Source organism: Cetorhinus maximus, chromosome 10 (assembly GCF_964194155.1).
Source record: "Cetorhinus maximus chromosome 10, sCetMax3.hap1.1, whole genome shotgun sequence".
Lineage (NCBI taxonomy): Eukaryota > Metazoa > Chordata > Chondrichthyes > Lamniformes > Cetorhinidae > Cetorhinus > Cetorhinus maximus.
The window spans coordinates 97,941,016-97,958,499 of record NC_135888.1 but is presented as its reverse complement, the minus strand read 5'-3'; the positions used below and the strand labels follow the sequence as shown (position 1 = coordinate 97,958,499).

At 44.3% G+C, this 17,484-nt stretch overlaps 1 protein-coding gene across 1 annotated transcript; it reads right to left on the bottom strand.

Annotated features, from left to right (window-relative positions):
• Positions 1–8,206: 8,206 nt before the first annotated feature.
• Positions 8,207–9,538, bottom strand: LOC144685275 (interleukin-8-like). The gene is made up of 4 exons (XM_078549691.1): positions 9,423–9,538; positions 9,101–9,230; positions 8,937–9,017; positions 8,207–8,417 (listed from the first exon to the last, which is right to left on the bottom strand). The coding sequence occupies exons 1-4, from the start codon at positions 9,484–9,486 to the stop codon at positions 8,390–8,392; spliced, it is 303 nt and encodes a 100-aa protein (XP_078405817.1). The 5' UTR covers positions 9,487–9,538; the 3' UTR covers positions 8,207–8,389.
• Positions 9,539–17,484: the final 7,946 nt, after the last annotated feature.

The following is a 17,484-nucleotide window of genomic DNA, read 5'->3' as shown; positions in this document are numbered from 1 at the left end:
CAAAGCCTTTCATTATTTTAAAGACCTCTATCATATCACCCCTCAATCTTGTCTTTTCTCAAGAAAAAAGCTCGAGCATGCTCATATTTTTCTGATAGTTATAACCTCTTAGATCTGCTATCCCAGTAAATTGATTTTACACTTCCTCCAGTGCTCCTATATCCTTTTTATAATATGGAGACCAGAACTGTTTGCAAAATTCTCAAGTGTGGCCTAACCAAGAATCAATTCTAATTCAACATAGCTTCTCTATTTTTAAATTTTATCCTTCTAGAAATAAACCCAGTGCTTTGTTTGCTTTATTTCATGGATTTATTAATCTGTTTTGCTACTTAGTGATTTGTGTGTCTGAACCCCCAGATGCACTGCTCCTCTACCCCATCAAATGCTTATTCTCCTAACCAAAATACACTACTACGCACTTCTCTATATTGTATTGAGGTTCATTTGCCAATTACATGGTTATCCTGCAGGTTTAGTAGTATCTTTCATATGTTGTCGCCGTCGACTCTGTATTAACTATATCCCCCAATTTGATCTCGCTTGCAAATTTTGGATTTTCCTGTATTTGTTCATGGTGTGTAAGTGTTCCTGGCAAGGCCAACATTTGTTGCCCATCCCTAATTGTCCTTGAGAAGGTGATGATGAGCTGCCTTCTTGAACCGCTGCAGGCCCTGTATTGTGCTGTTGGGAAGGGACTTCCAGGCTTTTGACCCAGTGACGATGAAGGAATGGCGATACAGTTCCAAGTCAGGCTAGGTTGTGGTTTGGAATTCTGTCATGAATTTATTAGGCAAATCACATCTCGTGCAGCTTCTTGATTTTTCTCCAGATATTGTGAGGGGTACTATAATTGATCAGAGTGATTACAGAGAATGTTGCACAATGAGATGAACCAGACCTACCACTGCTCTCCATTCACAAAATGGTTGGACACTTGTTTTTGCCCTGGAGTTGGAGCTGTTGGACGTTGAAACCAATAAGCAGTAATCAAGAAAAGCACACATAACAATCAAAAGGTTTGGAGGTTCTGCTTTTCATCTTACCATTTTAGCATTTAAACCCACAAAAATATTAAAGTACACATGTGTACACCATGCAAAAGTGAGTATTGAGATTACATGCCTAACAATGATGTTTATTACTAATTATTGCTCATTTTTTATTTACTCAAGAAAAATTCAGTAAATTACACTTGGGCCTGAACTTTTCAGTCGGTGAGCGGGCTCAGCGAGAGCGGGCGGGGGCGGTCGTGGAGTCGGAGCCCGTGATTGGCTCCATGCTGCCATTTTACACAGGCGGGCCAATTAAGGCCCGCCCAGTGTAAGGTGCGAGCTGTAGCGCTCAGTGCTACCTGTGCAGGCAGGGGGAGGAGGGAGAGTCAGGGTCAGCACTCTTTCGCGCACGTGCGACGCTGCCTCAGGGAGATTGAAGTGCTTTTGAAATAAATAAATAAATGGTTTGAAAATGTATTTAAATATGTCCCCTCATGTGACTGTCACATGAGATGAGACATGTTTTATAGTTCAGAGAAATTTTTTATTTAAGTGGTAAAAGCTTTAGGAAACCTTGGAGAATTTTCCCTAGGGCGGGCGAGCTGGGCGGGGGTGGGTGCGGAGCTGATCTCCGTCCACGATCGGCTGTGCACCACCATTTTGCGCAGGCAGGCCAATTAAGGCCCACCCAGCGTAACGTGGTCTGGTATCTGTAGCAAACAGCGCAGCAATCTCCCTGAGGCACGGAGCTGCCTCAGGGAGATTGAATAGGGAAGAAAACATTTTAATAAGTGATGTAAAAATTTATTTAAACATGTCCCCTCGTGTGACGGTCACATGAGTTGAGACATGTTTGTGAAGTTGGGGAAAATTATTTATTTATTTTATAAAATCTTCAGGAAACCTCATCCCGCCCGTGGATGAGGTTTTCTGAAAAACGCGAAGGCTGCTTGGGTTTTTCGCCTGCCCACCAACCTTAAGGTTGGACGGGCAGCATTCTCAACTAGTTTAATTACTTCCTTAATGGCCTTAATAGGCTGTTGACATTTCTGCAGGCACGCAGCCGCTTCCGCTGCACGCCTGTCAAATGAAATATCGAGATGACACACGATGACGTCAGGAGCACGCCCAACATCATCGCACGTCATTTTACGCATTGAGTGTCAGGCTCGCCCCTGCATGCTGACCGGAAGATTCAACCCCTCATCCCACTCATGGATGAGGTTTCCTAAAAACCGTGAAAGTTGCTTGGCCTTTTCGCCTGCCCACCAACTTTAAGGTTGGACGGGCAGCGTAAACAATTACATTAATTAATTCCTTAATAGGCCTATCAGTTATCGGTGGGCGCGCAGCCAACTCCAGCTGCGTGCCCGCCGAACGAAACATCGTGGGCAGAATTTTTTATTTGTTGGTCGGGCCTGACCGACTCGTCGGCGGGCGGCCAATCGCTGCTGGAGAAACGGGCCGCGCTGCTATTTTCCGCGGGCGGGCTAATTAAGGCCTGCCCAGTGGGTAAGCGACTCCTGTGGAGAACGGGAAAATAGTCGGGAGGGCAGGCGGCCTCAGACTGCCGGTTCCAATGGGGAGCCGGCAGTCTGTATAAAGAGGGGCCAGACAGCCTGCTTGAGGCAGTGCACCATGGCCACTCATAGAGAAGGACATGCTGGATTGAGGGCAGAGGAGGAGGAGGAGGGGGTCACGCTGCAGGAGTGGCCAGCGGGGGGCCACTGTGCCCCCCAATTTTCAGAGGTGGCTATCCGTCTTCTGTATCCAGAGGATGGGAGGAGGAGAGCCTCCCATGTCACCAGCCAGGCGTGGGAGGAGGTGGGTGACGCTGTAAGCGCCCATGATGATGTGCGGCGCACTGGCACCCAGTGCAGGAAAAGATTCAATGATTTGCTGCGCTCTGGATGGGTGAGTACCATGGCTGTCTAGGCCATTTGACCCAGATGGCAGCCTTAGCCTTTGCGCCGCCCCCCACCATGTCTTGCTGTCGTTACTGCATAGGGCATCTGTCGCACGCTAGGTGGGCAAATGGGTACTGACCATGCTTACATCAGCCTTAGTGGTTGAGGAGAAGAAGGGTTCTCCCTGTAGCATATGTTGTCCTTTGTGGCATTTGAGTAGTCTGGGGTCAACCTCCAGGGGAGGCCGCTAGACACACATGTCATATTGATGATAATGAGATGGTGGAAGGGGAGCCTCAGGGTGTTTTGGGCAAGTGCCATCTGCTGGCATCGGCACCACACCTAGTTGCGCCTCCTTGCCATGGGCGCTAAGACCCGTGTGCTATTCAAAGTGATGGACACCGAATGTGTCCAAGGTGGCTGTTGGGGGAGGGGGTTGGGTTTGTGGTGCATTTTTCTTTTTCACATATTTGTCATGAGTGTTTGAGTGGACATTGATGTTTCTGTACTAAGCCCTTATTTGCAGCTGAACAGGTGGAAGATGTAGCTCCTAAGTGCCACAATGCTGTTCCTGCTGATCCATGTGTGTGGAGCTAGCTGAAGGTTCTTTGGATTAAATTGTCACGAGTGTCCCTGCCTCCTTGGTGTAAATGCAGGTCATCATTCTGCCCCTCATCATTGCCCTGTGCTTCCTCATCCTCTGAGGCACTGCTGGATTCATCATGTGCAGCCTCATCCAGGGCGTCAAGGTCTTCATCATCAACTGCATCCCCCCTTTCCAGCGCAAGATTGTGCAGGGCGCAGCAGCCTACCACTATCAGAGACACGCGATCCGGGAGGTACTGGAGTGCGTCCCCTGAGCAGCCCAGGCAATGGAAGCGCATCTTGAGAAGACTGATGACTCTCTCCACCACAGCCCTTGTGGTGCCATGGCTCCTATTGTAGCGCTGCTCAGCTTCTGTTCTTGGACGGCGAAGTGGCGTCATGAGCCACCTTCTGAGGGGATAGCCCTTGTCACCCAGCAGCCAACCATCCAGCTGAGTAGGAGCACTGAAGTGCCCCGGCACCTGGGAGTGTCTGAGGATGTAGGCATCGTGGGAGCTGCCTGGATACCTTGCAAATACTTGTAGAATCAGCATCCTGTGATCGCACACTATCTGCACGTTCATGGAGTGGAATCCCTTCCTGTTGACAAAGGCACTGGGCTCACCTGCTGGTGCCTTGATGGCCACATGTGTGCAGTCTATTGCACCTTGGACACCGGGGAAGCCAGCAATGGCCGTGAAGCCTCTGGCTCGCTGTGCCTGACTTGCCTGGTCGCAGCGGAAGTGGATGAAGGTGGATACCCGTCTGAACAGAGCATCTGTAACCTGTTTGACACAAGTGTGGACAGCTGATTGGGAGACACCGCAAAGATCACCCACCGAGCCCTGGAAGGAGCCAGAGGCATAGAAGTGGAGGGCAACTGTGAGCTTCAGAGCCACTGGCACAGCGTGTCCACCCACACAATTAGGGGAGATCTCAGGGCCAATCATCTGACAGATATAGTTGACTGTCTCCCTTGAGAGACGGAGCCTCCCTCGTCACTGCACCTCAGTCATATTGAGGTAGCTGCTTTGCCACCTGTATACCCTGGCAGCAGGATAGTGGTGTCTTCTGCGCCCCTTGCACCTTGGACAACCTCTTGGCCTTGCGCCGCTTGTGCCTGTGCCTGGCCTCCCAAAGGTGGCTCCCCTGGAGGCTGATTGTCCAGTCCTGGCCTCCTCCTTATTCTATCCCTCCCTTCCTCCTCAGGGGAGCTGCCTCCAGTGGAGATGTCAGAAACCATACCCAGGCTAAGTGGAGGCCTCCGGAAAGCTGCAGGCCCGAGAAAGATTACTGTCTGCAGACTGGTTTCAAAGTACACAAAAAGCTCTTGGAAATCGATGTGAGCTGCTAACAATCACACAGGCAACTTTAAAACACTTTCAGCAATTAAAACTTGTGGAAAACATAAACAACCCCTCTGAGTCCACATATCCCGACATTACATGAGTTTTATTAAAGAATCTCCTATCCGCCTGCCCATTGGGCTCGTGCTCCGACCCAAAGTTCGCACGGGCCCCTCAAAATCCAGGACAATTGACAAGTTAAGGGCCTTAATAAGGTCTTCAATTAATGGCGGGCGAGCGCCCCGCTGCTGACCGAAATATCGCGATGCCGCACGCTAACGTCAGGACGCTCGCACGACGTCAGCGCGTGACATTTTAAACGCTGACATGTGGGCTCCGCCACCCGCACGTCAGCCAGAAAATTCTGGCTCGTGAGTCAGCGCGATGATGTCAGGATGCACACCTGACGTCATCGTGCATCATTTTATGAGCTGGCACGTCAGGCCCGCCCCTGCACGCGGACTGAAAATTTCAGGCCTTGGATTCCAAGCCCTCTTGGGTAGCATTCTTCCCCCAATTAACACTGCTAAATAGCATATTACCTGTCTGTTTCATATGCTGTATGTGTGACCTTGCTGTATGTGGGACCATACTGTGCAGAAATTGGCTGTCACATCTGCCAATTTAACAACACTGACTACAGTTCAAAAATTAGGGACTGGCTGGTATAGGGTTAAGTTATTTCCATTGATCAGTGGGTTTATAATTTGAGAGTATAAACTTATAATCATAGAAAGGAAAAACAAATATAATTTGAAAAGAAAGAAACAAATGTCTGTCTAATTTGTTTTAGTTCTTCAGAAGCTTTAGTAAAAGGCAAGACATAATTTTTGTTAATTACGATCATTGATTGAACTAAGTTGCAAAAGTGTCCCACTTCATGCTACTTAGCTTGGTCAAAGAGAAATGTTATTAATGATAGGTATAAGCTATTAAGTAAGCCAGGAAGGGGTGTGAATCATTGATCATTGATTTTTTTCTTCCATCTCTTCCAGCAACATATCGCTCAGCAATTTTTATTATCGGTCTGTTTCAGCACTCTTACTTTCACTGTAGAATTGCCAAAGGCCCATGAAAGGCATAAACCATTCGCCATAAAAGCAAATGTGTATTAATAATTAAAAGAGAAATCTAGTGTGTAAATAAAGATGGATATGTGATGTTCTACGTGACATGTGTGCCTGATAGCCAACAGCCCTTGGGAAATTCATAGGACACAGAAGTTGAAACCATTCATGTTTGTGCTTTTAGTTACCCCATTTAAGAGCATTTCCAACACCACCCCAGCCACTTAATGCCCCATATACCAGCAGTTATGATGATTTCTCTGCTAAGATCACCCACACCTCGTTGAAGGGAGAATCACATCAGCACCAATTATCTACAGTAACTCAGGGCTGCAAAGCATGAGAACTTCAGCGGAATCATCCCAGATTTGCACAGAGTGCGGGAGCGTGCGGGGAAAGAAGTGATTTTACCCACCGGCCACAATGGTGGGTTTTTACGCCGTATCATCCCATTCCCATCTCATCAATTATGCAACCACAGGAAACACACCATATCACTGGTGGGCGGCCTCCAATTTGCCCACCATGCTGTTACCTCGCTGCTTCCTCACACAGAGCGCCATATTTAAACTGCAGCCGTGCACGCACTTCTCAATACTTGCAACCCAGGACTGCTGCATAGAAGACATGGCCATGAAAACCAAGAAGAGTGCAGCCCCCCGATTCAGTGACAGATCCCTGGGATGCCCTCTGGACACCTTGGAAGCCCATCATGATGTCCTCTATCCCTGCTCTGGCCGCAGGAGGCCCATCAGCCTCACCACTCTGGCTTGGGAGTCGATGGCAGAGGTGGTCAGTGCCAAAGCTGCACACAAGAGGTCGACCATCCAGTGCAGAAAATGAATGGATGATCTCATCTGTGCTACCAGGCAACCATCTTATCAATCTAAACTCACAAGGTCATCACACATTCACTGGCATCTCACTCACTGCCAACTCAAGGGACATCACCATTCAGTCTCTCACACAGACCCTCACACCTTCAACTGGCCTTATCTCCTCTGGAGACTGCCTCCTCAGCTTTCACCATCATGAGGCTGCTTGCACAGATCAACATGCGCCCCAACACACACCCTGGAATATCCCCTTCCCCAGTACAGCCCTCGGCCTGCAGCCTCTTCCCTTGCCTGAGGCCACTTCTCCCCTTTCCTTAAGCAAGCCCTAGCCCTGCAGCTGTTAAAAAGCTACTCCTGCCTTACAGCTGGTCTGGTAGGTAGAGCCCCCCCTAAAAGTGATGTGGTGCTGCCTGTGAAGCCTGGCGCTGATGACTGTGAGTTCTGCCTGAAGCAAGGTAGGCAATCAAACCTCAAAGCCCCGAGCAAAATGCAGCTCACCAGGTGCACGTCGCTTATGTACAATTGTGAAACACACCAACGTATCCTGATGATCGAGCATGGGGGGGATGATTCTGGTGAGCAGGGCTTATAATGAGATGCTAAAGTATTGAAATTAGGTTCCCAATGTGCGACACCAGGAAATATGGCCAGCCATTAACGGGTGGAGCAGACGATCGCAAACTGGTTTCGCAATGGCATGAAACCGATTTTTGGCCTTCTCACCATAATGTCCCCTGCTCACCCACCGTGATGCCCGACATCAGCGGGGTGGGAAAATTCTGGCCTTTGTCTTTTAAATTTCCAGCTCTCAATTTTTTTTTTATTTTTAAAATATATTTGAGTAATGCACCATATTTATTCTATATATGGTTTAACTCTTAAAAAGGTTATAAATTAAAATACACTTTTTTGTGATAAGCATTTTATTTATTAGGTGAACACACATTACGTTTAGAACAGAAAAATGTAATTTCATTATTGTGCTCATCATTCAATTCAAGCATTGATTTCCAAATTATCACAAATTAATTTAATACATGCAAGCAATGTAGTCACTGATTTTTAAAATACAAATTTCAGTGATATAGCAATTACAAAAATGTAGTATTTTTTCAAGCTATGACAAGTATATTATCTTTTATTTTCCATTCATATGATTTTGATTTGATACAATTTAAACAATAAATGACAAGTTGACAATACAAAATGATATATCAGGAACATTCACAGAGGAATCATCTTGTGACACGCAAGATAAGTAAGTAATAATAGAACAATAGATAGAATTTTGACAATTAATTGATACTGTCTTGCTATAACAAACGATAATAGCATCAATTATTATCTAAAATAGTTTATTTTATCAGAATATATCAGCATAATTAATTTGTTTTCTAATTAATAAACTTGAGGAATCTTAATTCATCTAGAAGAAAACATTCTTAGATAAGATGTTGCAGATAACTTTATTTATTATTATTTGTGAGGTCTACAATCCCAAGATCATAATTGTAAATTTTATTTCATTAGCTTAAAAACTGTAAATCTTCTTAAAACACCATCAGCTTTGCAATTCTTTATAGAAGAGAAAATAATGGTTCATCAAGCTAATTTCTTCAGACTCATGTGTTCAGCATTGTTCACTTTGTGAAGTCAGTTCTCTTTTGTAGTTTTCTTTATGCTGCAGAGATATTTTTTTTATTGTAAGTATGAGCAGTAGAGAAAAGCAGTAGTGTAAGTGAAACTTTTTGTTTTCTAAAGACATACTTTGCTATTTTATTTTAAATTTAACCATTGAACCCAAGACCATTTTTAGCCAACTTTTCATCACCAGTTGATTAGAAAAAATTCTGTAGAGATGTTTATGGACAAGTTGCTGGTTCCTCTACAAGTATGTTTTAGAATAGCCGCACTGATCTTTGTTTCTGCTGTACAAGTAAACAATTATGTCCTGATTATAAAGTGGAGGTTTTGTAGTTAGCACATATATAGATTATATAACTTTCATTAAACTCCATTCATATATTCAAGTCAGAAACAAGATAAACATTTACAGCCTTTCCTAGAAATTATTATGCTGCTGCCTGCAAACTGGGGAAAAAATGAACAATTCAATGCCAACATAAAGTCATGTTTCATAATCTTCTACAAGACACTCTAAAAATATTAAATGAGAGGGTGGATATTGTAATTACTGTACCTCTCCATAAAGTTAATAATGTTCTTTCCAATTTCAGACTCAGGGTTCAAACACTTTCTTCTACCATTTTGCAAGGTGACACTGTAAAGTGAGGGGAAAGGATAATTAAAGTTTCATTTCATCGTGAATACATTTTAAGGTGAAATAGGTGAATAATGGCTTACATGATTTCCACATTTTCACAAAAATGTTGTTTCAGCAAGATTTTAACATTACTGATTTTCATTGAAGGGTTTAACAAGTTTATTGTCTTGATGCATTTGCAACGTCCCTGGTTAGGCAGGCGAGGTTGAGCTGCAAAAGTAAATAAAAAAGGCATTAAATATCTACTACCGAGTCCGAATTGTACACCAAATTCATTCATCTTATGTAATAGTAATTTCTTCCATTTGAAGTTAGAGCCTAGTTTCATGTTTATCAGAACTGTATTCAAATTTTTTTTTATAAAGCAGAATACATAAGTCAAATCCATAGCAGATACCTTACCCTCTGCAAATGCCAGACATAGAACAATGACTGACAACACATTGAGTAACACTTTGCTGACCATTTTTTTGTCAATTCCCTCCTACTTCCTCTTCAGCTTCAGTTGTTTTTGGTATTGTGTTGAAACCCAGTAGACAAAGCTTCTTTATATGGGCTGTGTGGTTATATTTGCCAAGGCAATTGGATAACATCAAATACCTACGTAATTGGAAATATACAGTGGGGGAAATATAGTTTTTGCAATGGAAATTTTACCATAAAATCAAAATTATCTCCATGACTGGGAAAGTGGATAGTTTAAATTGAATGTTGATGAATTGAGTATTAAATTCATTGTCATTTAAAGGAAACCAATTAAATAAGTTAACAATATGAGGGTAGTTACGAGTTTTGTTCAATATTAATTGTAATGTACAAGTTCCAACCCAACGAAAAACTGAACAATGAAATGGCACTCATATGATTTGTAAAACTATATGAGCATAGCTTTAAGTTCATTATTAGATTATAGAATTCAGCATTCAAATACTTTAAAAAAAACTGTTCTTGAAGTGGTACCATTAACTGGGTGATACATTCCAAAATGCTTTAATATGAATATATGCTGTGTGATGTAGGCTTATTTAAATTTTATAAATTTTAAAGACAAAGTATTTTGTTGAAGATTTAATTCTAGCTCTTATTCTATCTGCAAAGCCACACAATAGACTTGTTGTCAACAAGAGAGAGTTTATATCAACTATTACATAGCACGGAATCTAGTTGTGATGTCGGGGGTCTCGCCTGCCAGCTGGAGAGTCAGCAAGAGACCTGCGGTGCCTCTTTTCAGGAAGGCCCACTGAACCACATGTCAATCGGGACTGGGAATCAAGACCCCAGGAGCAGAAGTTCCACCTAGCGAGAACTGCTGGCCAATCATAGGCTGGCAGCTCTTGTGCTCAGCAGCGCCACTGAGGAGGCCATGGCTGCTGCTGGATGGACATACCCCAGATTCCCAGGATTGTGGAGGACTGAGACTACAAGTAGGTAATGTAGGGGCGGAGGCGTGGTGGGTTTTTGCAGGGTGGAGGTAACGGGGAGAGGGGGCAGGGGGATCAGAAGCAAGGGCAGGGTGTTGACCCTCAGTGCCACCCCCTCGCTTTGCGATATCCAGTCCCTCAATCAGGCACTGATTGTCTTTGATTGAGGGACCATCCTCCCAACCCTGGGTGACAAGTGACCCACACAGGTTCATCTGTTGTGCATGCTGCATGGCGACAGGCCCTCCTGCAGCTGGGTTAATCCCAGTGGTGACGGGTTGAGGCCCTTAAGTGGTCATTAATTGGCCACTTAAGGACCTCACTTGGTGGCTGTATTGGGGGGAGGTCGGCCATGAGCCCTCCCCCTAGAAATTAATTCTGGTGGTGGCAGAAAGGCAGTTGGGCTCAGGTTCACCACCATCCCGCATAAATAAATGCCCTTTCCACCTCCTTGCTCACCACCAGCAACAGCAGAATATTACGCCATAAAGTGAATCTATAGGTAGGTTTTGGAATGCAATAGCCTTTTCACAAATCTGTTAAGCACTAATTTTGGCATCTATAAATTATATGCCCTTTGAAAATAACTATTTCAAAAACAACATTTAAATGAAGTGCAAGCTTTTAAATTTAAAAAATCAATTAATATAACAGAACAAAATACATTTTCTGAATTTATAATTTGCTGTGTTCAATTACATAACTTCAAATATTCTTTATGGCTTGGTTAAAACTATGATTTTTATTTTTAGTGAGCGTGCATAATGTAATTACATTCATTTCTTTGACAAAAAGATGCTGAGAAATACTGATCAAGTTTGATTTAGAGATGGCTATTTGGCTCTGACAGCCAGGGGGCAATAAAGATCTGCTACAACAGAAACAAAACCATGCAGTACAACAGCAAGTTAATAAGTTCAAAACATGTATAAGGTTTACACAAACAACATTTAACTCTTTTCAGTTTGATAAATGATAATAATACATGCAATTAACATTTAAAAATGTTGGCATGTCTGCCTTTGCTTATTTGTTAAAAATGAATCAAAATGGTATCATTAAAAGCACAAGCACATGTCTATGAAAATTATAAGGCAAAGTATAAGCCTCTTGACATCCAATATCCCCTATGAATATGCATCTATTCTCTTACTCCAGTGACAATGTTTCCAGTTACTCAGTTTTCCTAAAGTTCTTTTGAGGGCGGAATTTTCTGAGCCCGCTGGTAGCGAGCGTGGTAGGTGGTGTGCGTGGAAAATATGGCGGGTCCCACTTCACGACAGCGTGAAGGCAGGTCATGCTCTTCCACTCAGTCCGCCAACAGCGACCTGAGTTTCCTGCCATCGGTCGGCGGGGAACTAATTGTAACACATCAGGCATATACTTAAAAGGCCATCCCGTCAGGTTCTTGGAAACCCGCCGCATCGTCCGTCCACATCAGCAGGAAAGCACGTCAACGTGTCTCACAACAGCACGCAGGCGACATGCATTTGGCGGCCTTCACCTTGGGGGAACTGAGGTAATTGAGCAGCAGTGTCCTCCACAGCTGGCCATGTCTCCCGGACAGCAGTGGTGAGCAGGTGGTGATGAGTGCTTTGTTGGTGGTTGCCGTTTAAAAATAGTGGCTGACGTGATGCAAAAGCGTGGTGATGGCGAGCAGGCGAATAAGAGCCTGCCCGTAATGGAAATGGCGCGTGTCCCGGGAATGCATAAATAATGAGGCAGGTTCAGGAAGATACGGCATGAAAACCCGCCATTTCGTTGGCAGGTAGGACTCCATTTTACCTGCCCGCCATCACACTTTGGGTGGAATGTTCCTAGAATTCCACTCAGTGCCTTTGAGTTTTATTTAATGCCATTAAAAAATATTGTACATAAAACATACACTGGCAGTTTCTAGTTTCTTTTAGATGAATTAGCTTTTAGGGCGTTATTTACCTCTTGTTTGAAAAATGCATATTTCTCTCATCAAAAATTCCAACCACTATGAACATTTCAGAAATCAGCATTTCCTGAAAATGTACATTCATTAGCAGGTTCAAAAAATAGGCACACAAGACCTGAAGTAATAACCTTCTAATGCTTTTCAATAATCCAAAGTTTGATTACCTAACTGTGAAGTGTACAATGTTAATGAGAAATAGATTGATGCCAAACACAAAACACAGATGAAAACCAATTTATTGCAAGAAGTCTGAAATACAAATCAGCTTGTTCTCTGTTCAGAAACTATTGTCATGTTGTTCAGAAGGAAGAACCTGAAAGAGTGGGATTGTCTGTATTTGGAAGAAAGTGAAGAACCTATGTTATATAGCACATTGTTCGAATATTCTATGATCTGTATAATGGCATCAAGGTGTCTAACACATTAAAGCATGTACTAGTGCACTTAGTGTCAATACATACCTAAATGAATGTGGTTATTACTCAAATGTATCATCTGCTTTTCTCAGATTGCAAGATGAAACCATTCATTCTTGAACCAAGTTTGAGGACCAGCCCTCAGAACACTACCATTTGAAACCATACCTTCCCACAGGTGCGTATCACATTGAGAGTTGGGATCCTCACTTACCCTTGCAGATCCTCGCTCACCACTTTTGCGGCACTGTAGCCAGGTCCTATAGATGACCCCACAGCTACTCATCTCCTCTGCCACCTTCATCCAGGCTTGCTTGGCCTGGTAGGGATGACTGCTCTTCCCATCCTGTGGAAGGAGAAATTCCTGCTATTTGGTCACAGCCCAGAGAGGACATGCAGGTGTCATCATCAAACTATGGGGCTGCTCGTGATCATGCCTCTGCCATTACTCTAGGTGAGCGGTGGTATTACTTATTCTCAATCTGTACCGGTGGGCGGACACCTGGATAAACAGTCAACAGTCATGATGAATGACTCAGGAAGATTGGGTTGGCAAGGATAGTGATAGTCCCTCTGTCTGCAGCAGATTTTTAATGACTGTCCCTGCGCTGCACTTTGACCTCCTGTTGCAGCCCCCTGCCCTGATGCACACTGCCAACGGCCCTATAAACTGCCCAACTGCAGCTGCTCCCTGGTGAGTGCCCACATCCCCATCGCTACCTGACAACCCGCCCTCTTCAATTTATTTGTCGGCTGTCCTGCCACTAATTGCCCACCCAGTACTTAATCGTGACAGGGCCATGGACTGGGTGGGAGTGGGCTTACCACTCACTTCTGCTTCCGCCACTGTGACCCCTCTGCCTAGTATGAAATCCTGTGAGATTTCCATCATAATTTACAGGAGAAAGTATGGAATGAGTTTCAGATCCAAGGCATTGAAGAGTTACTGCTGATTGTGGATGATGAGGAGGAAAGATGGAGCAGTAGACCACATGCCCTTCATAACAGTAGTGAATCTGTTTTTACATAAAAGTTAGTAGAGTACAGGCATATATTGAGAGGGGTTTAGTTCTTTGGAGATGTATGTACTGATATATGGGCAAAAATCATGGCAGATGAAGTGCAACATGAAAAAAGTGAGGACATTGACTTTGGATCCAAGACCAATACTGTTTTCTTTATGGTGAAAACTTAAAGGCTGCAGAGGACCATAGGAATTTAGGTGTCCATGTGGACAAATCATTTAACACTACTACATAGGTATAAAAATTAATCAACAAGGCCAATTGAATGTTAGCTTCTAAGAGATGTGAGAAGAAGAGTGAGAAAAAGATCCTTCTGTTATGCAGAACCTTGGTCAAACATCACCTGGAGCATATGTTCAATTTTGGGTGCTCAACCTCAGGAAAGATTTATTGACCTTGAAGGGTGTACAGCACAAATTCACGAGAATTATACCAGGGATTAAAGGATTAAATTATTCAGGCAGGTTGCATAAATCCGATTTGTATTCCCTTCAGTTTAAACAGTTGAAAGGTCTAATCAAAGTCTTTAAAATGATAGAAGTCTCTGGAAGAGAAGATACAGAGAAGCTATTTCTTCTGGTAGGGAATCCAGAACAAGGGGTATGATCTTAAAGTTAGAGCTGGGCCATTCAGGACTGAAATCAGGAAGTACAGTTTTTCACAGAAAGAACAGTGGAGGTGTGGAATTCTCACTCCCAAAGGACAATAGGAGCCACGCCTCCACAAGGTCTGTAGTAGAGAGAACCATCAGTCTTCTCAACATGCACTTCCGATGTCTGGACCGTTCAGGGGGCGCACTGCAATACCCCCCAGATCATGTGTCACTGATAGTGGTTGCATGCTGCACTCTCCACAATCTGGCGCTGGAAAGGAGGGATGCAGTGGAGGAAGAAGCTGTGGACGCAGATGCTCCGGCTGCACACGATGAGTCCAGCAGTGAGTCCGAGGATGAGCACGCACAGGGAAATGCTGAGGGGATAGACGTTGACCTGGGCAACCTCCAGGGACACCTGGGAGGCTTTAATCCAACAAACCTTCAGCTAGCCCACCACAGATGGACTTCCAACTTGATACCTGAGAGCAACATCTGCCTGGTTAGGAACATTAACTATGTGCCTTGTCAATAAAGCTCAATGAGAAACAAGTCACTCATAACATCATGGGTTCCCCTTCACCTGCAGAAGTAAGGAAGCACCCTGAGCCATGTTCACAACTAAAGCATTTAATGATTTCACAAAACAAAACAGGAAAGAAACTTCATTTACAGGTGTTGAGCTGCACACCAATTATAATCAACTAATAGTGGGACAACAGAAAACCACCAGTGAGAAGGCCATGGTGTGCCTAAGGTGCCTTATGCATACGTTTTTAGGTGCTACGTCTAGGTGCTCCCCCCTCACTGGCATTGGCATTCGAGGCAGCCTGCTCACTCTACCATCCTTTTGGACTTGATGACCTTGGTGGGCATCCTCTGGCCCGTGGAGCCTGGGAGGGAGTGGCCAGTGGCATAGCTGGCATCTCCCCAGTCGCTGCAGCCTCAAGGGGTTGTTGTATCAAAGTAGTAAAGTCTTGCTAAAACAGTAAAGGACATTGGTGAGACTGCACCGAGAGTACCGTACACATTTTGGTCTCTGTACTTAAGGAGGGATATACTTACATTGGAAGCTGTTCAGAGAAGGCTGATTCCTGAGATGAAGGGATTGTCTTATGCAGAAAGGTTGAGCAGGTTGGCCCTATATTCATTGGAACTTAAAGAATGAGAGGTGATCTTACTGAAATATTTAAGGTTCTAAGGGGCTTGACAAGCTAGATGTTGAGAGGGTGTTTCCCCTTGTGGGAGAATCTAGAACTCAGGGCTATGGTTTAAAAATAAGGGGTCTCCCCAGGGTGACAAGTGTCATGATGTGGCAGGTGGTATTTGCAGGGCTGACAAAACCCTAAAGGGAAACTTGGCCAAGCTATCACAACAATTTGCAATTTGTATTTTATTACAAGAAGGTAGAACAGAGAACAAAGAAAAGTACAGCACAGGAACAGGCCCTTCGGCCCTCCAAGCCTGCGCCGATCATATTGCCCGTCAACTAAAACATTTTGCACTTCCGTGGTCCGTATCCCTCTATTCCCATCCTATTCATGTATTTGTCAAGCTACCTCTTAAACACCACTATCGTACCTGCTTCCACCACCTCCTCTGGCAGCGAATTCCAGACACTCACTACCCTCTGCGTAAAAAACTTGCCCCGCACATCTCCTCTATAGTTTTCTCCTCTCACCTTAAATCTATGTCCCCTAGTAATTGACTCTTCCACCCTGGGAAAAAGCTTCTGACTATCTACTCTGTCCATGCCACTCATAATTTTGTAAACTTCTCTCAAGTCGCCCCTCAATCTCCATCACTCTAGTGAGAACTGGTGCACTGAAGTCAGAAGTAAAGGTTCCACTACCACTTGTGGAGATTTTAAATATTAAATTAAAACATTTATTAACAAAAGAAAAGAAGACTTAAAAACACAGGACTGGGAGTTAGCCACTGAAGCCAACCCCTGCCCTTGCCTCTAACCCCACCACTTCCCCCGACCCCCTCACCCCATGATCCCCATCCTGCCCTCACTTGCCTTTGGCCTGAGGTCCTTTGGTGATCTTGGGTTGATATATTTCTGGCAGCTGCCACCTCTCTTCATGGCACTGGCGACAATAAGGAGCTGCTGGCCTCTGATTGGCCGGCAGCTCTCAGTACAGGGAACTTCAGCCGCCAGGGTCCTGAAGGGCACTTAATGTGGTTGGGCCTCCCCCAGAGAACTGACAGGGGTTCCCTGCTGGCTCTCGAACCCATGGGCGTGGCCCCCATCAGGCTGATTAAATCCTGTCACATGTCTCCTTAATGGCTGTTGTACCATAATAATTCATTTCTGTTTGTGCTATCAATTCATCCATCTTGTTACAAATGCTGCTTGCATTCAGATAATCCTGTAATTTTATCATTTTTCCCTACTCTGACCTTATTTGCTGGTGTATTCATATGTTTGTATGCTCTGTCCCTTCCTGTCACACTCTGTTTATCAATACCTGTATTGCTACGCTGCACTACTGCCTTTGCTTTGTCTTTCCTCTTCAACTTTCCAAATCTCCCCCACCACAATTATTACATTTAAAGCCCTCTCTTCAGGCCTAGTTACACGATTCACCAGAACGCTGGTCCCCGTGGGTTCAGGTGAAGGCAATCTCATTGGTGCAGCTCCCTCTTTCCCCAGTCCTCCTGCTAGTGCCCCATTCTCCCTCTTTGATCCACATATTCAACTCTCTGGTCTTATTGACCCTGTGCCCATTTGCACATGGATCCAGGAATAAACCAGAGATTATTGCCTTTGTGGGTCTGATTTTTAATTTATGTCACTAGCTGCTCATACTCCCTCAGCGGAACCTCTTTCTTAGTCCTACCTTTGTCATTGGTACTCAGTTGGACCACTACTGGATCCAGTCGGAGCAATAAGTTATCATTTTTACTCTGCAACCTTTCAATAAAATAATTCAGTTTTGATATTTCATTATTTTTATTGGTATATCCATGTATATATCACAGAATCATAGAATAGTTCAGCCCATCGAGTCCGCAGTGAATTTTTTGAAGAACAATCCAGTTCATCCCACTCCCTTGCT